General features: G+C 41.7%; 1 protein-coding gene across 19 annotated transcripts in view; it reads left to right on the forward strand.

Annotated features, from left to right (window-relative positions):
- LOC139409107 (epidermal growth factor receptor substrate 15-like 1) overlaps positions 1-20,765 on the forward strand; it is a 33,891-nt gene extending 13,126 nt beyond the window's left edge. For 4 of the 19 annotated variants that reach the window (XM_071153808.1, XM_071153812.1, XM_071153809.1 and 1 more), the window contains 9 exons: positions 562-667; positions 1,073-1,129; positions 1,754-1,911; positions 2,023-2,095; positions 3,592-3,746; positions 3,974-4,067; positions 9,338-9,358; positions 14,427-14,635; positions 17,030-20,765. In XM_071153808.1, the coding sequence (XP_071009909.1) occupies positions 562-667; positions 1,073-1,129; positions 1,754-1,911; positions 2,023-2,095; positions 3,592-3,746; positions 3,974-4,067; positions 9,338-9,358; positions 14,427-14,635; positions 17,030-17,176 (1,020 nt within the window). In that variant the 3' untranslated portion in view covers positions 17,177-20,765. Of the gene's footprint in view, positions 1-561; positions 668-1,072; positions 1,130-1,753; positions 1,912-2,022; positions 2,096-3,591; positions 3,747-3,973; positions 4,068-7,233; positions 7,911-9,337; positions 9,359-13,461; positions 13,506-14,426; positions 14,636-16,581; positions 16,599-17,029 lie in introns of those variants that run through there. The other 15 variants (XM_071153810.1, XM_071153815.1, XM_071153818.1 and 12 more) reach the window with 12 other exon arrangements.
- The last annotated feature ends 770 nt before the right edge of the window (positions 20,766-21,535 follow it).

The following is a 21,535-nucleotide window of genomic DNA, read 5'->3' on the forward strand; positions in this document are numbered from 1 at the left end:
GCTCGCCTGGCACGTGAAGGCAGGTTTTCTAGAGAAACCAGAGAACCTGAAGAATGTGGGGCCTAACAGATGGTTGTTTCCTACCGACTCTGGGGGCTTTTTCATTGGGACCAGCTGAGTGCAGTGGGGCGCAGCAGACACAGAATGGGCAAATTGCAGAAGAATGAAAATTCCCTTTGTGTTATTAAAGTGAAACTCAAGCCCCGGGCGCTCTCTGGTCTGGTCAAGTCTGGAAGCAGCAACAGTGGAGGCTTTTCTTCAGGCTCACATTCCTCTCTCGTCGAGGTCTCTGTTAGTGTTGTTGAACTCACATTCCTCCACTTGAACCTGAGTGGGCCCTTATTGAAATATGAAGTATTTTGATTTGATAGCTGTCGTGTTTGACAGCTCGGCAAGACTTATCGACCGACTGAATAAACAATGGAGTCGACGTGCGTTGGTTTTTCTCCTTAATGCCTGTCTGAGGGGAAAATGGTTGGAGATGGTGGCACAGTTGTAAGTGTAAATAAACCAAGGCTCTCCAGATCCAAACAGACAGAAATGTTATTCTCCCATTCTCAGGAGGACCCATTTAAGGTGAAGACATCTGGGTTCTGTAGCGTCCCTCAGGAGATGCACACAGACCCCTTCCACTCCGAAGACCCCTTCAAGACAGACCCGTTCAAAGGTGCCGATTCTCCTCTCCCTCTCCTCTCACTCTCTCCCTTTCCTCTCCTTCTCTTTCAACGACCTCTGCAATCGCTCATCTCTCCCCGTTATCCCTCCGTCCTCTCCTCAGATAGTCCTGCTTGAGTTTCCTCTCCTCCTCACTCAAATGTTCCCACAGGGCTCTCATCCTCCCTATCCCGACATGATTTGTAGTTTCACCAGAAGCAATATGGACTCCTCTGCAGCTTGGCTAAGACGTTGTTTTTGCAGTTCTGCCTTTGTTTTCCTTAAGTGTGCTCTATAATTTGTTTTTTATCCTTCTGTGTTTAGATTCCCCCTTCCAACGTTTTAGCTGTTGTCCTCTGTGCCATAGCCTCTGATTGTCTTCTCCCCCTCATCCCTCATCTCAACTCCTCTCCTGTAGGTGACCCCTTCCAAAACGACCCCTTTGCAAAGCAGCCATCACTACCAGCCCCTGCAGGTATTTATTTATTCATAACCAGAAAGAGCCATACACAATTAAACAAATACATGGACTTCCATACAATGCCATCCTCCTGTTAAGTTGATGACATTCTGGAACTTTGAAAAAACAGGGTCCAACCGGGCTTGCTTCAACGTCCCACTTCTCTCTCTTTGTAATATGCGACATCCATTCCATAGAAAATATTTGCCGGCTGTTGAATGTTTATCTTAATGGTGATTGAGTTCTTGCATTTGTCTGGCGTAATGGAGAATGCCTACGTTCTCAATGTTGACAATAGCAAAGCCACGGACAGTTGGAACACCCAGCGTTTTTAAAACTGATTAAAATAATATGCATAATTTCCTAACAGTTTCCTTACCAACAATAAATGGAACTGTCATAAGGGGAATGAACATTGAACATAGTGACTAACTGGGTGATATGATTCCTACTGAAGAGGTTAACCAAATTGGACTCGCATTATCTCAGCTACTACATGGCTTACGGTCCGGATGCTCCAGTCCACAGTGAACCTAATTCACATCGCGTCCCTATGCGAAGGATAGGGTACCGTCAGACTAGCCTATGTGAAGGGAAGGTCAAGTCTGATCCACAGCCTGCTACACTGAGCTGTCCTAGATCTCTCTCACCACCCAGACCCCTTTGGGGGGGACCCATTCAAAGAGACGGACCCCTTCAAAGCTACGTCGGAAGACTTCTTCAGGAAGACCACCGTCAAGGCAGACCCCTTCAGCACCCCCGACCCCTTCAGTAAAAGTGCCACGCTCCCCACCAAGGTACTGTGGCACTTTCTGACCCTTGGAATGTGTTTGTATATATTTATATTAAACTCAGTTTATATATGGGTGTTTATGTATGTAACTGTTTCTTTCTGCTTGTTCTTGAAGACAAGTCACTTTACAACCAGCGCAGACCCTTTCATATCCATTAGCCCAAAACCCACCAGAGGCCCAGGACCAGGTACTTGCTCAAATGTCTTTCTCCTATTCTACCCCCCCCCCCATCTCCCTTTTCTCAGGCATGACTTGTAAAAGTCTTTTTGTATTCAGAGAGAAGGGGTTGTTTCAGTTGCACAATGCATTTGTTTTCTTTCACACCTTTTTGCCCAAGCCTGCTGTTTTGACTATATCGGCCTATAGACCTGTGGGCTGGTGAGCAGGTGTCAAATAGCTGTGAAAAGAGTTCCCATGTTTAACATCCATTTTCAATCATTGAATCCTTGTTTTTCTCACATTTTTAGTGTAGACCTCAGTAAAAAAAAAAAAATCTCCCATAATGCCAGGAAGTGTGGTGGTTAACAAATATCAGTTTTCAAAGACATCAATGCCTCAGATAGAATTTGTATGGATAAGATGGGTCAAATAATGACCCTAAACAGTTTTAAAATTGGGAAACAGTTGAGGTTCTTGTGTGATGTTATATATATATTTTTTTTTTTTTACGAAGGTTCCCATTCTAAGCAGCACATGGATCACTTAAAATTCACTTGAAACAGTCCCAGTAAAAACAGGAGATGCATTGTGGCTTGGGCCCAGAGGATGGCTTGTGGCATCTGAAATAGCCTAGAGAGGCCTTGGACAAGGCAATCTTTAACTGTGTAAGTTAGTAAGTACTGTAGCTTAGAGAGGCCTTGGACAGGGCAATCTGCAACTGTGTAAGGGTGGAAATACTGTAGCCTAGAGAGGCCTTGGACAGGGCAATCTGCGACTGTAAGTGTGTACGTCCCACTCTCAATCAACTCTTCATTTCTACCGGGTTGCACAAGAAAGTTCTCTCTTTATTTTCCCTAGGAAATTGCTGTAGTCCATATAAACACATTACGCCATGCAGTGTTGAAGTCCCATAGCCATGCTAGAACACTGGGTTGACTGTGGCAGTTGGATGTTTGGGCTCCCGAGTGGCGCAGCGGTCTAAGGCACTGCATCTCAGTGCAAGAGGCGTCACTACAGTCCCTGGTTCGATTCCAGGCTGTATCACATCCAGATGTGATTGGGAGTCCCATAGGGCAGCGCACAATTGGCCCAGCGTTGGCCGGGGTAGAATTTGTTCTTAACTGACTTGCCTAGTTAAATAAAGTTTAAATGTAAAAACAATGTACATGTAAAAATGTTGTAGGATCAGGTTTTCATGTTAGTTTGCTTATTACAATTATGAGCTGAGCGAAAAGGTGTCATGCCAACTACTTCAAATTCTCTCTTTCTTTCACCAGCTCATTTTGTCTAGCCTATTTTCAAGCTTCTCCTTTTTCTTGACTGAAACTGTAGGGTTTATATACACTCAGGAGTCAAACAGTGAAACCTTGATGCAACAGTGTGCGCAACAGTGTGCCAACCAGCAATGACTCTGGAAGCACAGCTCATATCAGTCATGTATCATGGAGAATCCTTTTGAAAATGTGTGTATTTGTTCTCGATAACCTACACATCCTTGAATGTTTCATGTTGACATTTTCTCAGATCTCTTTGGCACGCTCGACCCCTTTGGAAGCAGTACTGCCTTTGGAAGCAGTAACAGCTCATTTGGCAGTAACAGTGGGTTCGCAGACTTCAGCCAAATGTCAAAGGTCAGAGACCCGATGGAAGGAAGAGGAGGCTTTCCAGAATACCAGCAGGTACTTCTACCAAGGACTATGAACTGTATAGCATCTATTTGTTCAGTAGACTGCATATTTCCTACCCAGGGGTGCACAAAGAACCGTTTGTGTATTTTTACTAATTTCCTGATTCACCGTCTTCAATGCACATACATCAGTCTTGTTATGAGTTGGCACTTGACAGTTGTGAAATGTCTGTCTGTCTCTCCCTCTCTCTCCCGCCGTCCTTTCCTCCCCCTCTCCAGTCTGGGTTCGTAGATGACCCCTTCAGTAGGAAGCAGGACGGCCCAGCTCTGCCGCCCAAAAAGATCATTCCACCCAGACCCAAACCACCCAGTGGTGAGTAAGGCCTGAGGGAAAACAGGGAGAAGTGGAGGGGGGAGTAAGTGGGAGAATAGAGATGGAGAGTGATTGTACAAGAAAGAGAGAGAGAGAGACGAAGAGAATTGTTGTGCCACAGAGAGACAGAGAACGAGAAACAGAGAGAGGGAAAGGGGACATTTTTTTTTTATGAGGGGGAGGTAGTGGGTTAACCAAGGACATATAATGCCACCAACCTAGGTTTCACTATGAATAATACAACGCCCTGCACCACTGGGTGGTTCAGCTACCACTTTCACTGTGCCATGTCATCATATAGATTCATTTACTATTTTACATGAATTATTGTAGCAGCATTACTCTTTGCAATATAGGTCCATTTCATTTTACAGATGTAGGATTTTAATTTGAGCCAGTTTGCTACAGCAGAATAATAATCCTGCAGCAAAAAAAAAAAAATCTGATGTGAATTATGATGAAAGGGAATGGAAACACTAGGCTTTAGAACACAAGTTAACTGTAACTCACCATATTGGCATTGTTGCATCATCGGTGGGAGAGTTTTAGAATTTCTGAATTTACTGAGACGAATGCCTCTGCATACATTAATGAGCATACTTTGCAGGTTTTAAACCATATACATAAACATGGTACATATTTTGAAAGATAAGAAACGGCTCTTTCAAATGATATCTCATTCAATAGAACCACATCAATCAATCAAATCGTAATCAGTCAAGAAAAAACACCTGTGAAGATGTGTATTATAAATGTGTTTTTTTGTCACGTGTACGCTAAGAATCGGGAAGCAAGTTCAGGGAGTAAATTTAATAAAAAATTAACATGTAACAAAACAAGAAACACGAGTAGTGTACAGACATGAAACATATAAACAGAAACAGAGTCAATAACGCCTGAGGAAAGAACCAAGGAGAGTGACAGATACAGGGGAGGTAATCAGGAAGGTGATGGAGTCCAGGTGATTGTCTTGAGGCACAGGTGTATGTAATGATGGTGGCAGGTGTGCGTAATGATGAGACAGCTGGCGACGTTGAGCGCCGGAGTAGGGGGGGGGGGGGGGGGGGGGGGGGGTGTAAATGTGACATTTTTCTCAAACAACTGCCATTTACACAACTTCCTAATGAAGATAGAGAAAAACTTAGAGCATATTGAGTTTTCCTTATTTTATAAGAATTGATCATCTGAGATCAGAATAGTAAAACCTTTTACTGTGAATGAGTTACAGCCATTTTAGTCACCGGAAGTATTTTTCTAGAATTCTATGGAATGTTCTGTGATCGGACACGTTCTCATCTGGATAGTATATTTAACACATATATGCACTAAAACATATTACAAATACCATTTAGTCTTACATTTGTTAAGGAAAGACATGGAGAAGTTATATAATATCAATAAATCTATAATTTTATTGAAAGAATAAGGTTAGGATAATACATTGTCTCATTCAAGCCTGAAAAAGGTGCAAGTTACATCATACTCTCACATTCCACTAGGCCTATAGCCTAAAACACAAAGAGTCAGGATGGGAACAAATTAAAAGCATGCAAGGAAGGGGAAATGACCAGTGACACTCTGATCTACTTGGTGAGGACTAAGAGACCCATTACTAGTACTTACAGTGGAAGTCAGAAGTTTACATACACCTTAGCCAAATACATTTAAACTCTGTTTAAACTCAATTCCTTACATTTAATCCTAGTAAAGATTCCCTGTCTTAGGTCAGTTAGGATCACCACTTTATTTTAAGAATGTGAAATGTCAGAATAATAGTAGAGAGAATGATTTATTTCAGCTTTTATTTCTTTCATCACATTCCCAGTAGGTCAGAAGTTTACAACACTCAATTAGTATTTGGTAGCATTGCCTTTAAATTGTTTAACTTGGATCAAATGTTTTGGGTAGCCTTCCACAAGCTTCCCACAATAAGTTGGATGAATTTTGGCCCATTCTTCCTGACAGAGCTGGTGTAACTGAGTCAGGTTTGTGTAGGCCTCCTTGCTCACACACGCCTTTTCAGTTCTGCCAACAAATATTCCATAGGATTGAGGCCAGGGCTTTGTGATGGCAACTCCAATACCTTGACCTTGTTGTCCTTAAGCCATTTTGCCACAACTTTGGAAGTATGCTCGGGGTCATTGTTCATTTGGAAGACCCATTTGCGACCAAGCTTTAACTCCCTGACTGATGTCTTGAGATGTTGCTTCAATATATCCACATAATTGTCCTTCCTTGTGATGCCATCTATTTTGTGATGTGCACCAGTCCCTCCTGCTGCAAAGCACCTCCACAACATGATGCTGCCACTCCCGTGCTTCACGGTCAGGATGGTGTTCTTCGGCTTGCAAGCCACCCCCTTTTTACTCCATACATAACAATGGTCATTATGGCCAAACAGTTCTATTTTTGTTTCATCAGATCAGAGGACATTTCTCCAAAAAGTATGATCTTTGTCCCCATGTGCAGTTGCGAACCATAGTCTGGCTTTTTTATGGCGGTTTTGGAGCAGTGGCTTCTTCCTTGCTGAGCGGCCTTTCAGGTTATGTCGATATAGGACTCGTTTTACTGTGGATATAGATAATTTTCCTCCAGAATATTCACACGGTCCTTTTCTGTTGTTCTGGGATTGATTTGCACTTTTCGCACCAAAGTACGTTCATCTCTCGGAGACAGAACGGGTCTCCTTCCTGAGCGGTATGATGGCTGTGTGGTCCCATGGTGTTTATACTTGCATACTATTGTTTGTACAGATGAAAGTGGTACCTTCAGGCATTTGGAAATTGCTCCCAAGGATGAACCAGACTTGTGAAGATCTACAAAAAAAATGGAGGTCTTGGCTGATTTCTTTTGATTTTCCCATGATGTCAAGCAAAGAGGCACTGAGTTTTAAGGAAAACCTTGAAATACATCCACAGGTACACACCTCCAATTGACTCAAATTATGTCAATTAGCCTATCAGAAGCTTCTAAAGTCATGACATATTTTTCTGTAATTTTCCAAGCTGTTTAAAGGCACAGTCAAGTTAATGTATGTAATTGTGATACTGTGAATTATAAGTGAAATCTGTCTGTAAACCATTTTTGGACAAATCCACCGTCGCTGGACCAGACAGGACTGGCAAAAAGTGCTCTTCACTGACTAGTCGCGGTTTTGTCTCACCAGGGGTGATGGTCGGATTCGCGTTTATCGTCGAAGGAATGAGCGTTACACCGAGGCCTGTACTCTGGAGCGGGATCGATTTGAAGGTGGAGGGTCCGTCATGGTCTGGGGTGGTGTGTCACAGCATCATCGGACTGAGCTTGTCGTCATTGCAGGCAATCTCCTCCCTCATGTGGTACCCTTCCTGCAGCCTCATCCTGACATGACCCTCCAGCATGACAATGCCACCAGCCATACTGCTCGTCCTGTGTGGGATTTCCTGCAAGACAGGAATTTCAGTTTTCTGCCATGGCCAGCGAAGAGCCCAGACCTCAATCCAATTGAGCACGTTTGGGACCTGTTGGGTCTGAGGGTTAGGGCCATTCCCCTCAGAAATGTCAGGGAATTTGCAGGTGCCTTTGGTGGAAGTGTGGGGTAACATCTCATAGCAAGAACTGGCAAATCTGGTGCAGTCCACGAGGAGGAGATGCACTGCAGTACTTAATGCAGCTGGTGGCCACACCAGATACTGACTGTTACTTTTGATTTTGTCCCCCTCTTTGTTCAGGGACACATTATTCAATTTCTGTTAGTCACATGTCTGTGGAACTTGTTGAGTTTGTCTCAGTTGTTGAATCTTGTTATGTTCATACAAATATTTACACATGTTAAGTTTGTTGGAAATAAACGCAGTTGACAATGAGAGGACACTTCTGTTTTTTGCTGAGTTTATGTGTCATGTGAGGATGATGGTGTGATTTCCCCACAGCCGTGTTTGCAGCCACCGTGGTGGCAGCTATTGACTGCCTGGTGCACAGGTGACAATCTTCTCAAAAAGGTCTGAGCACTGACAGTTCACCACAGTGTCCTGCAGACAGAGACAGAGAGAGGGAGAGTATTTCAAATATCTAATTTATAGGCCTATTAGTACATAACAGTAATACATAATTGACAGTTACCTTCCAGTCAAAAAGCTTGGTTGAGAGGCAGCAGCATCACATGGTGGCTCCAACTTCCTCTGGCTCCTCCATTTCAATGTCATCCTCTTTGTCCTTGTCTTCCCCAAGTAGCGATGAACCTTCTGCAAATAAAAAAGGGTGTCATGACTGCAAGGGAATTGTACAAGTTACCAATCGGCGTGCAAGGTGACAACGTTACATTTTATTATCCAAAGGTTTCCACTCACATTTGAGAAAATGTCAAATAACTGAAATAATATTATAATGTATGCCTGTAAGTAGCAATGAACCCGGATAATTTACCAAGCCCACTACCAGTCTGAGCTTTCAAAAGTGATTAAAGCTAGCTATGGGGTTAGGCTTCAGGCTTAGGTACATTCATTCTTGCAATCAACAGCCAGAAGGCTTTCTATTTTTAGCTATCACAGATATAAAGACTCATAATATATCAAAGATACCTAGCTATGTAGTTAGCTAGCTAGCTAATAATTACTGTAGCTACCTAGCTATATGGGGATCCTAGCTCCTGCAGCAGCCCTCTCTTCTGCCTGGCTGGCTAGCTAATTCTAATCCCTAGCCAGTTTGTTTTAGCTAGGTCTAGCTCATACCAAATGATAAATGCTATTCTAAATCAAGTAGGCTAGCTAGTTATCTTGCCTCGTTTTGGCCTCCCGGTGGCAGCATTCACTTTCAGTCTCCATGACAAAACTCAATTTGCTCACTTCTAGTAACAGTCGTTACTATGGCAATTCAAGATGGAGCTACCCATACCTCTAATAAACATTGTTCAGATCAAATGACTTTAAAATAGAGATGTTTCTATGTTACAAGCATGTTTGTTATTAGTGGATTGAATACATCACTTTGCTCAGCTTAACTTCCAGAAGTGTTTCCATTCCCCTTTAATTTACATTTTTGTAGGGGTTGATACATTTTCCGTTAGGGCAAATCAAGTCTGAAATTTCTAAGTGGGAATTACAAACTCAAATACACTACACGTTTGTATTTTCTGTTGTGCAGGAAAATTCTCAGCAACAAATGAGTGATCAAATTATGATCCGACATCTGTGTTATAGAATTGTAATGGTTTACTATCCCTTTGTCTTTCCCCCTCTGTGGTCTTTGTCACCTCACTGTAAGTGTTCCCCTCTTTTGTTTTGTTCTTCTAGTAAAACACACAGAAGAACGTTGTGAGTATGGATGGCATGGCTTATCATCACATACAGTGCATTCGGAAAGTTTTCAGGCCTCTTGACTTTTTCCACATTTATTTCGTTACAGCCTTATTCTAAAACGGATGAAATAGTTTTTCCCCCTCATCAGTCTACACTAGAGGTCGACCGATTATGATTTTTCAACGCCGATACCGATTATTGGAGGACAAAAAAAATCAGATACCGATTAATCAGACGATTTTTTAAAATAATAATAATTTTGTAATAATGACAATTACAACAATACTGAAGGAACACTTTTCTATTACCTTAATATAATACATCAATGAAATCAATTTAGCCTCAAATAAATAATGAAACATGTTCAATTTGGTTTAAATAATGCAAAAGCAAAGTGTTGGAGAAGAAAGTAAAAGTGCAATATGTGCCATGTAAAAAATGGCTCCAAATTCAAATTAAATTACTAAGAATATTTAATTTTCATGAAATCACAAGTGCAATATAGCAAAACACAGCTAAGCGTGTTGTTAATCCACCTGGCGTGTCAGATTTCAAAAAAGATTTACGGCGAAAGCAAACCAAGCGTTTATGTAAGGACATCTCTCTCATCAGACAAAACATTACAAACAGCTAGCAGCAAAGTAGATTGGTCACGAAAGTCAGAAAAGCAATAAAATAAATTGCTTACCTTTGATGATCTTCGGATGTTTGCACTCACGAGACTCCCAGTTACACAATAAATGTTCCTTTTGTTCCATAAAGATTATTTTTATATCCAAAATACCTCCATTTGGTTGGCACGTTATGTTCAGTAATCCACAGGCTCGAGCGGTCACGACGGGGCAGACGAAAATTCCAAATAGTATCCGTAAAGTTCGTAGAAACATGTCAAACGTTTTTTATAATCAATCCTCAGGTTGTTTTTACAATAAATAATCGATAATATTTCAACCGGACCGTAGCTTTTTCAATAGGAGACAGAGAGAAAATGTCTGCTCCAAGCTGTTGGCGCATGCAAAACTCTGCTGGCACCCAGCCATCCACTGACGCGATGTGATCGTTCTCGCTCATTTTTCAGAATATAAAGCTGAAACTATGTCTAAGCAATAGGGAAAGGAATCTGGTTGATATCCCTTTAAATGGAGGGAAGGCATGCAATGGAACAGGGAGGTTTCAAAATAAGAGGCACTTCCTAGTTGGATTTTCCTCATGTTTTCGCCTGCAATATCAGTTCTGTTATACTCACAGACAATATTTTGACCGTTTTGGAAACTTTAGAGTGTTTTCTATCAGAATTATTATATGCATATTCTAGCTTCTGGGCCGGAGGAATAGGCAGTTTCATTTGGGTACGTTTTTCATCCAAACATCAAAATACTGCCCCCTACACTCAACAGGTTAACCCACCGTTCCTAGTTCTTCATTGAAAATAAGAATGTGTTCGTAACTGACTTGCTTAGTTAAATAAAGGTGTAAAAAAAAAATGGTGTCCAAAAATACCGATTTCCGATTGTTATGAAAACTTGAAATCGGCCCTAATTAATCAGCCATTCCGATTAACTGGTCGACCTCTAGTCTAAACACAGTACCCCATAATAACAATGCAAAAACAAGTATATGACATTTACATAAGTATTCAGACCCTTTACTCAGTACTTTGTTGAAGCACCTTTGGCAGCGATTATAGCCTTGAGTCTTCTTGGGTATAACGCCACAAGCTTGGCGCACCTGTTATTGGGGAGTTAATCCCATTAATCCCTCTGCAGATCCTCTCAAACTCTGTCAGGTTGGATGGGGAGCGTCGCTGCACAGCTATTTTCAGGTCTCTCCAGAGATGTTCGATCGGGTTCAAGTCCGGGCTCTGGCTGGCCCACTCAAGGACATTCCGAGACTATGTCCCGAAGCTACTCTCGTGTTGTCTTGGCTGTGTGCTTAGGGTCGTTGTCCTGTTGGAAGGTGAACCTTCGCCCCAGTCCGAGGTCCAGGTTTTCCTCAAGGATCTCTCTGTACTTTCTGCTCCGTTCATCTTTCCCTCAATCTTGACTAGTCTCCCAGTCCCTGCCGCTAAAAAACATCCCATCTTGGTTTCATCAGACCAGAGAATCTCGCTTTGCATGGTCTGAGAGTCCTTCAGGTGCTTTTTTGGCAAACTCCAAGCGGGCTGTCATGTGCCTGTTAATGAGGAGTGGCTTCCGCCTGGCCGCTCTACCATGAAGGCCTGATTGGTGGAGTGCTGCGGAGATGGTTGTCCTTCTGGAAGGTTCTCCCATCTCCACACAGAAACTCTGGAGCTCTGTCAGAGTGACCATCGGGTTCTTGGGCGGCCAGCTCTAGGAAGAGTCTTGGTGGTTTCAAACTTCTTCCATTTAAGAATGATGGAGACTAATGTGTTCTTGGAGACCTTCAATGCTGCAGAAGGTTTTTGGTACCCTTCCCCAGATCTGTGCCTCGACACAATCCTGTCTCGGAGCTCTACGGACAATTCCTTCGACTTCATTGCTTGGTTTTTGCGCTGACATGCACTGTTAACTGTGGGACCTTATATAGACAGTTGTGTGCCTTTCCAAATCATGTTCAATCAATTGAATTTACTACAGGTGGACTCCAATCAAGTTTTAGAAACATCTCAAGGATGATTAATGGAAACAGAATACACCTGAGCTGAATTTCAAGTCTCATAGCAAAGGGTCTGAATAATTATGGAAATAAGGTATTTCAGTTTTTTATTTGTAATACATTTGCAAACATTTCTTAAAACCTGGTGTTGTCTTGTCATTATGGGTTATTGTGTCTAGATTGATGACGAAAACGTTGTATTTAATCCATTTTATAATAAGGCTGTAACGTAACAAAATGTGGAAAAAGGTGTCTGAATACTGTATCTTCTGACTGTTAGAACATAGTTCACTAGAAGCTGTTGTAAGGGACCTGTATAATCTTTGAAGCCTCAACTCAGCTGGTGTTGCCTTCTTACCTCTGCATGATAAAAGTAAAATATGCTCGTCATAGATCAAACAGCAATGCTCGCTGCAGCTCAGAAACATTGTTTTTGACTGGCCTGAAAACCCCTTTTTTTTCTCCACCGTGAGCTCTACTAGGTTGTAAACAGGAAAAGCATTTCATGGGTACAGATACGTTCATCATCTCTGCCAAGCAAGTGTCCTTTTCATTCTCCTTTTGAAGTTTGAATCAACAGAACAGTTTTGCAGTTGCCTATGCGGTAACTCTGCTCCACATAGAAGCGACTCAATGTGCTTTTTATCCATAAAGTTACTGAGTGAGTCTTATTTCACCATTTAAACCTCACAAAGGAAGTTGAATGGGCCACGCTAATCAAGATTTCACCACATATTATTATTAAAGGTGCCCCGCTTTATGGTTAAACCATGTATGCAATATGCAGTGTAATTTCACTGTAGCCTAGGTACACTGTACACATTATAGCATAGTAGTCTTTGATCCATTAGATTAAAAAAAAATATATATATAATAATAATGAATTGTCGCTAATCATCCCCTATCTGTAAAATCCTTGCCTGAGATTAGTGTTAGATGAGTAGAACTGTATGACTGTTGCTTGAGAGCTCAACCCTGATGCCAGGCTGCAGTGAGAACACAGAGCAACATGCCCCAGGAATACACAGATGATCTGTGGTTGGCCATGCTGACACCAGATCGCCCGATGTTCTCAGCTCCACCCTTCCCCACTTCCTCTGTTTCCACTGTGTGCACACACTCGGGTGAGCAGTGTGGCTTCTCTGGCAACCTCTTGCCCGACTCTGGTCACACTCTGTGCCCTGGCCAATGCCATATCTAAACTGCTTTCACACCTGGGTTTATGTATCCAAATTAGAGGGGTTGAGCAGAATTTGCAACAAGTGAAAGGTCACGACATAGAATGATAGTTTGATGTAGATATCTCTCGTTTTTCTAGGTAGTTTCTGAAATGATTACATAGCAATACTTTCAAATTGTGCTGTGAGATACAGTCTCATGAATAGGACATACGATATATGCTGTGAGAATAATATAATAAACGTTATTTGTGGGGCTCTGAGATGTGCCTTGTGCATCACATTGATAGACAGCATTGATAATGTGCTGGTATTTTGGAGCAGGGTGGAGCTGACGGTTTGTGGTGAAGAGTATGTGCCATTTACTGAAAGAGAGAAACTGATTGCCTGGCTGTTCAGTGGGCCTGTGAACTGCTAACCTTGGCAGGCCTGGTATAAATAACAGCTCGATTGACAACGTGGTTAACACCTTCAGAAGCAACAACAACCAGTAAGTACTACATTCCCACGGCCCACAGACTCTGCCAGCAATGACTGGCCTACAGAGAAACAGCTTGGAAACATCTCTACCATGTTAACATGGGCTTATTTTAGAGTAGTCACGGTTCAGTTAAATAATTTATGTATTTAAGCGATGTGGAAATTAAGATAGAGAATACAATGAGTTGGCATAACTAAGGCCAGGAGTTTTTGCTGACAAACAGGTATAACTCTGGGCCATAGTTAGTTGTTCTTGGGCAGGTCATGTGGTCATTAAAAACTCCTGGCCCTAGGCATGTAGCATCTAGGCCTGACAAAAACTCTAAAATCACCCACTGAGGAGAGATCTGATGAACTTGTGAACTGAATCCTGTGTTGGTTAAGTGGGCATGAACTCTACCCATCTGCTCACCATAAAACCCAACATAAAAGAGAAAATAGCTCTCGCCATTTTTTTTATATGGGCTTTATGCAGTATATTGACCCATGTCATTAAATGCGTGTTTAATTCATACCATGACAATTTTGTATCTGCATTGTTTGTGTGCTCTCTATTTTGTTTAAGTTGAGCTGCGTGTGGTTTTGGTGCACCACGAGTGTAGCTGAAACTGCTGTGGTTTTCAAAGCTTTTCATAATAGAATGCTCTATTTCTCGTGAGACGAGAAGTGTGGGGGGGGCAGCATTTGTGGGGATTGGAATGCTGTTGCTGGCAAACGTCACCTAATAATTGTAGTTGACTTCATAACCACACACACTGTGGTCTCTTCTGCAGGGGAAATGACTGTCCTTACTGTCTTAATGTCCTTAGGTAAAAGCACCCCCGTCAACATGCCTGGAGGAGCGGGCGACTCGACCAAGCCCTGCGACCCCTTCCAGCCGTTTGGCAGTGACGGCATCGACCCCTTTCAGAGTAAAAAAGGGGTCGGAGACCCGTTTAGTGGCAAAGATCCTTTTGCTCCATCTGCCTCAAGTAAAGCCTCTAAAGACTGTTCCTTGGGTTTTGCAGACTTCAGTTCTGTAAGTTGAGCTCAGTGATACTCTGTCTCTGTCCAGACCAGTCTTTATATACCTAGCCAATACCTCTGCTTAAGTTCCCACAATGTTAACTAAAGGATCTAGAGCGGAGGCCCTGGCTGTTTATCAACTCATCTTTCTGTGTCCTGGCCTCCCTTCACTGTGCAGACATCTATGTTAATCAATGACCCACCATCACTCCAAACAAAGACCAGAGCCAGGCATCTTCCCACTCAGACCCATGGCAAATTAACCACCATGTAGGCTAACTGTTGACTATGGCATAATCACTAGCAATAACTGCTGTTCATGATCATCTGATCATCACTTTAATTAATTGTGTGATCCAACCCTACCTCATATCTAAGAGGATGACTGAACTCCCACACATTTTTGCCGTCTAGCTGTTTTCTGAGTGTAAGCCTGTCAAAGGTTCCACAAGACTCACTTATCTATACTGTGCTATGATTTTGGTTGGGGGGGGGTTCTCAACCTATGCTTTGTAGTTGGTTGCACACCACCTACAATGCATTCGGTATTGTGCAGTAAAGTGCAGAGCTGCATTGCAGAAGTGGTCCCCGGTGCTCGTGCAGGAAAGGGTGTCGGCCCTTTTTGTGGTTTAATGTGTACGCCGCGATTGGAACATAAAAAAAAATCTATATCTATATTTTGCCATGTGGTTTGTTGTTGTGTAGAATGCTAGAGGCTTCCCAAAACAAGCACAAACGAGAAGTATTATTTCCATCACCTCTTTAGCAGTCCAATAAGTGGATTCTGGCCGTGTGAAGTATTATTCAACTAGCCAGTCGGCGCTTTAAGGTTAGGGTTGAATAATCCAGCCAGTGCGGTGCTATGGCCTGGGCTGTCTGTCTAAACCAACCAATGGGTGTCTCACACAGTGTAGCCATAATCCAGGATGTATTCAGGAACTTCTTATCTGAATATTGACCTTTTCCATCTCAGCTCCCGGCATCAGCATTCAATCAGTCAGTCACTCAGTCTGTGCGTACCCAAGGCCAGGCTAGGCCGTAAAGGGGAGCCCATCCTGTGTGGTTTAGTGACTGACAGCTCCAAGCCACTGGTCTGGCTGTGGGATCTGTTGACACGGGAAGCAGTAGTATCACTACTCAGCTCTCAGTCCTGAGTTCTTACCCCTCAGGTCTATGTTATGTTTCAGTCATGTATGTCGTACTAGTGTTTAGATACAGTATTAGTGTGTATCAGTGTTTTGTCTTTTCTTTATTTAGGCTTAGTTTGCTCAATCTGTTTAGTGTTGGTCTGCCGCATGACATCGGTAGCATAGATCCTGCTTTACCATCTCTGACTTGTACCAAACTACTCCCAAAGTTGCCAAATCTATTTTAACAGAGTCAACTGCCCATACTTTATTTAAACTAAAGAGGTATTATGTTCCACATTGAAGATATTATCTAGAAAAATACCAGATGAACTTGGACCCTGAATTGAATTATAAATATTTCAAGGAAACAAATATAGCTATTAAATGCCTCAATGGACTCTGTTCCATATTTATTTTGGTCAGCATGATTCCAAGAATTGAATGGCCTCATTTGACCCTGACATTTGAATCAGATCTAAGGATGGCAAAGCAGTATCTTAGAATGTGTGTGCGTTCTGATATGCATGGGAGAGTTCCTAGCTATACTTGACTTAGGTTAGATCTCATACTATCACTTTAACAGAGAATCAAAAATGGTCATTTCTGTCCTTCCCATTTTCTCCCTACATGTCGTCTTTGCATGTTGTTCAAATATGCTTTTAGTTGCTCATTCATTTTCATTTGGGAAACGAACTGAAACGGTCCTCCATGTCGCCTTCTCATAGTTAGTTGATGCTGTTTCGTAATGTGCTCGGTGTAAAATGGATGGTGTGATACACGATTAGTGAATTGTTTGTTTGGTGTTTTGTAATTCATTTTTCTCTCGCAGGGCCAGAAAAAGTTAAGGTAAGAATGTTTAATAACGCGGTCAAATTGAAAAGTGCTTTGTTTTTGTGTTTCGCTCACGTACTTTAGGCTCGGAGCACAACCACTCAGGTTTAACAATAAGAAGCACATTTCCTTCAACAGCAGAACATACATACATTGAACATTAAAGTACCGATAGGGATAGGGTCAGTTCGATTGTCTGTGTAGTGGGTATATTTTGTGTGTGTGTTGATGCTTTTGTGTATGTACATGATTTAGTTATAATAGTAAACTACAGTCATCTATGTCCTCTTACGGTAGCCAGGCAGAAAGGGAAGTTTACTCTTAATGTACAGGATGAGGTTCATTGAAATCTAATACTCTGACAAAACACCTCCTAATGTGTGTTTTGGACATGGTGTGACGGATTAATCCTTTATTAAATGCATCTTCTCCTCTTCTCTCTGTAGTTTGGAAATGAGGCCCAGCAACTGGAGTGGGCGAAGCGAGAGAGTGAGCGAGCGGAGCGGGAGCGGCTGAAGAGGCTCCGGCAGCAGGAGCAAGAGGACTTAGAGCTGGCCATCGCTCTCAGCAAGGCCGAGATGTCCCACGGGTGACCTGGACTGGACACACGCAGACACACATACATAGAGATATGCACAAATAGACAAACGCACCAATAGACAAACTCTTACTAGCGTTACTAGTTCAGACACTCACACACACACTTACACACACGCATAACACATTCGTATACAACTCACAAACCGTACCCCACACACTGTGAAGGACACATAGCTGGCCATTTCCCTCAAGGCCGATGTGCCCAAGACATGACCGCTTCCTCAACCACACACACAGACATACGCATGCAGACACAGACCACCGCTACAACACACATATACACACTCCACCTGATACGCACACACAGATACACACACCTCGCCACACATTCCCCAGACCGACAAACTCTCAAAGCAAAACAATAGCAAAACAGAACTTTTGGGGTCGGCCTGGACCCTATGTGGAAACAGAACTGGATGTTACTTTACGGTGGGAGGTTGGAGTGGAGGGTGGGAACCAGCAATCACAATCTCTCTTACTGTTTTTAATTGATAGGTGTGGAGGGGAACGGATGATGGCCCATGGTTTGTGAAGGAGGTGATGCGCTGTTTAAATGCACTATAGAGGCTGGCTTAACATGTAAAGATGAGCAGAATATGTGTCTGTCTGGTGAGGGAGCATGGATCCCCTCACTTGACCGACTAGAGCTCTGGCAGATGTGAAGAAGGGAATAGCTAAAGGTTATGGCGGGATGCTTTTGAAGATCGAGACATTATTTTAGTATTGGTTTATTATGTGAATGTGGTGAGCCATGGGAGGAGTGCTGGAGGCTTCCCTGACTGGTTACAAGCAAGTGTTGTGTGAGAGAGAGGTCTGCTTGGACCAGAACAAATTGTACAGATATATTTTCTTTCTCGCCGAGTGTGAGATAGTAGATGCATTGTTTTTTTACAATATTTCAGTGCTTCTTCAGCGAACATAGGGAGAAGGAATGGATGCTTAGTTGTGCCTCTTCTGACAGTTTAAGTAAGTTCAAAAGGCTGTGATTTACACCAAACAACCACAAAAAAAGACTAGATGAGGGAAATTCTTTCAAGTTTTACTATGTTTTATTATAGAGGGTTTAATTGCAGATTTGTACGATTTTTATTTAATTTAATTATGTGGTAAGTGTTATTTTATTATTTGATGTAGTATTTGTTAAAGGATTGAAACAATATTGTTAATTACAATTCTAGTTGTAAGAACTGCAAAAATGGATAAACCTGCAAGCACACGCTGCAGAGAGGTCAAAGAAAGTAAGGAATGGCCTGTGGTTTTCTTCGGGCTAACCATCAATGATATGCAAATTCATTAGGTCACGTAAGTTTCACAGCTATAACGTGAATATTCAACGGTTTGCGGTACAGTGTGTCATAGTTTGTTACAACTTTTATTTTATTTTAGCCGCATTGTCTTTTACTTGGTTTTCTTGCTGATGGTACTGCCTAGCACATTAAACCTGTGGTTCTAACTTCACTTTCAAACTCAAAGGGCAATTCCACCACTTTTCAATCTCATTTTCATTATCAACAGCACAATACCAGTGTTTACGTGTGTAAAAACGGCACTACAGATGAAATAAGTCACAATGAACTTCGCAGGGTGGTGAAAGTGCACGCCGCGATGATCTTGATGCTCCTTTCCAATAAATATCGAGGGTCTTATTCTGGTGACATGATGATCGATGCTTGTCTGCCGTTTGACAAGTAAAAATATTCTCGCTGTTGTCCAAAATAATGTCAAAATAATGTCATCATGTCAACTAGCCTACCCACACTGTATCTGTTGGCTAGAGCTCTCGTGCCAAGACCAGAGTGGGAAAATGTGCTATTGAACGCAACAGTTTTTGTGACAAAACTATCGGAAGAGTTGAAAATGCGATGGAAACACATTCAACTTTAGATTTTTATTCAGTACACTTAAAACGAAAAATGACATTTAATGTGCATTGCGTACTGACTTTTGTCCACAGCAAGTCCGTTTGGTGGAAACACACCCCTAGTGGGAAAATACGCATATTTTCATTATGCAGATTTTTGAGTATTCGCATTAAAATCGGTCGCCAATTGGATGGAAACCTAACTACAGAGAAGCATTTTTTAGGACCTTTCTTCTTATCTTTTTAACCACAGATCATAGAAGCGCGTCCTTTTCACATATGTAGACAATGGTATGGCGCTGGTCATAATGAATATGAGGTTGAAAAGTGGCAGAATTGCCCTTTTAGCTTAGAATTGAACTGAATAGAGATGTTGATAAAAGTAGCTCATATGAAAATGACAGTTGCACTCATTTCCCCTTTGTTTTATGTTCTCCTGTTGCATTGAACTATATGTGTCCTACTGTACATGTGTCCATTACCTTTAATAAGCTTCCATGTAATGCCATTGTTGTCCCCTACTATTGGAGTAGTCTGAGTGAAAAGACCTATCCTGAGCCATATGTTGTGAAAATGTATTATTAAAGCTACGTTCTCCTTTGGGTTGGGGAAGGACATGATTTAAGTTACAATTCTGCGGTATGGACCATTAACACTGCCACTAGGTGGAAATTGCAATCATCTCTCCCTGATATTTATTTGTTTATGTTTACATATCAAACTTCTTTGCTGTCGTGGTTACAACAGTGTAATAATATTCTATGAGAAGAACCTGTTCTGGTACAGATCTGACCTTTAATCGGGCTGCTGTTTATAGCTGAGGTAACCTGTGGTCGTCTGCATGCAGCCCTGTGGTGTTTTAATCACAGGTCAGACGCCCGAAGCTTGGAATGCCAACACTCCCGCCCTTACCCAGAATGCTCTGTGTCAGAACCCCTGTAATGTGTCCTCGGGTTAGGGGAAATCCACAGTGAGTGTGCTTGGTTGGCCGTAGACCAGGCCACAGCTCTCTGTTCATTGGTCACTTCATGCTGCTTTTTATACCTTAAACATCCATCCATCCTTTCTTACTCCATTCTTTGAAGTTATCATTGATCTGTCACTATTGGATTGGTGAAAGAACGGGTTCCATGATGTATCTCAATCACCCATCTAATCATGTCAGATTAGGGAGGCAGGATGGAAGGATGCATTTTGAGAGTATTGAAACAGGGCCCAAGTGTTCTCTCATCCACTACCTAGTGTTCTCTACGTACTTACCACTCATGCTGTATTTTGTCTTTGATACCACCATTGTGCAATAGATTTTATTTCTTATTTTCTCGTTGTTCGGGTGTTCGAGTTTGATCATGTGTATAGGGATACATGCAGAGGCCTGTATATCTATTGTACAAGCCAAACAGATTGTAGAGGGCTTTTCTTTTGGTTTTCTGACAACTGATCTGACTTCTAAAGCTTGGTGCATTCCATTTCCATTTGGCCTGCCTTTGACTGTCCCTCCTATAGATGAAAATAAGAAATAATCCAGCTGTCTTTCTGCATTGTATAAGATGTACACAAACTGTATATTATGTCTGTTATATTTGTTTCATGAGAAGTGGAAAAATGTGTGTAACTTGAAACAGGATATATGCAAAAATACAAACGCTTGGATTTATTTGAAATGCTAATCCCCTGTACATGGTCATTGTTTACTAGAATAAACATTTCAGTTAAATTGATAGGTCTCGGGTTTGTGTTTTTTCTCTCTTAATTCCATTGATTTGGCTTTTGTACTTATATTAGGACATCACATTTAATTTCACATGTTTTATAGGTTATATCATATGATTCGTAGTCTTAATACAAATGCACAAACCCCTGTCTGTCTAGGCTGTGTTTAAAATCTCCTTTGTGTTCATTTGAACCGGTATACATAGCATACAGGCAGTTGAAATTGTGTTTTTACTTTAGTATGAATCTTAAGGATTCCATCAGTGCCGCAAGTGTAGTGATTCCTATGTTGTTGAATCTTTGTTGGTCCATGGTGTGTAATGAGGAGCAAAGAGATGCTGCACTCGACACATTTATGAAATTGCTTATTCCAGTTACTTATAAAACATACAACCATTAAGAAAATGACTGTAAAAACGGTTAAATCCCTGTGGATTGATGAGGAATTTAAAAATTGTATGGTTGAGAGGGATGAGGCAATAGGAATGCTGCACAACCGATTGGCAAACGTATTGTAAATTGAGAATTCATGTGACTAAACTGAATAAAAAGAAGAAGAAAGTACACTATGAAACAAAGGTAAATGACATAAAGAATAATAGTAAAAAGCTTTGTAGCATCTTAAATTACATTTTGGTAAAAAAGGCAAACTCAGGTCCATCACTCATTGAATCAGATGGCTCATTCATCACAAGACCAACTGATATTGCCAACTACTACTATGATTTTTTCATTGGTAAGACTAGCACACTTAAGCATGACATGCCAGCAACAAACG

The sequence above is a fragment of the Oncorhynchus clarkii genome, chromosome 5 (genome assembly GCF_045791955.1).
Source record: "Oncorhynchus clarkii lewisi isolate Uvic-CL-2024 chromosome 5, UVic_Ocla_1.0, whole genome shotgun sequence".
NCBI classification, from domain to species: Eukaryota; Metazoa; Chordata; class Actinopteri; order Salmoniformes; family Salmonidae; genus Oncorhynchus; species Oncorhynchus clarkii.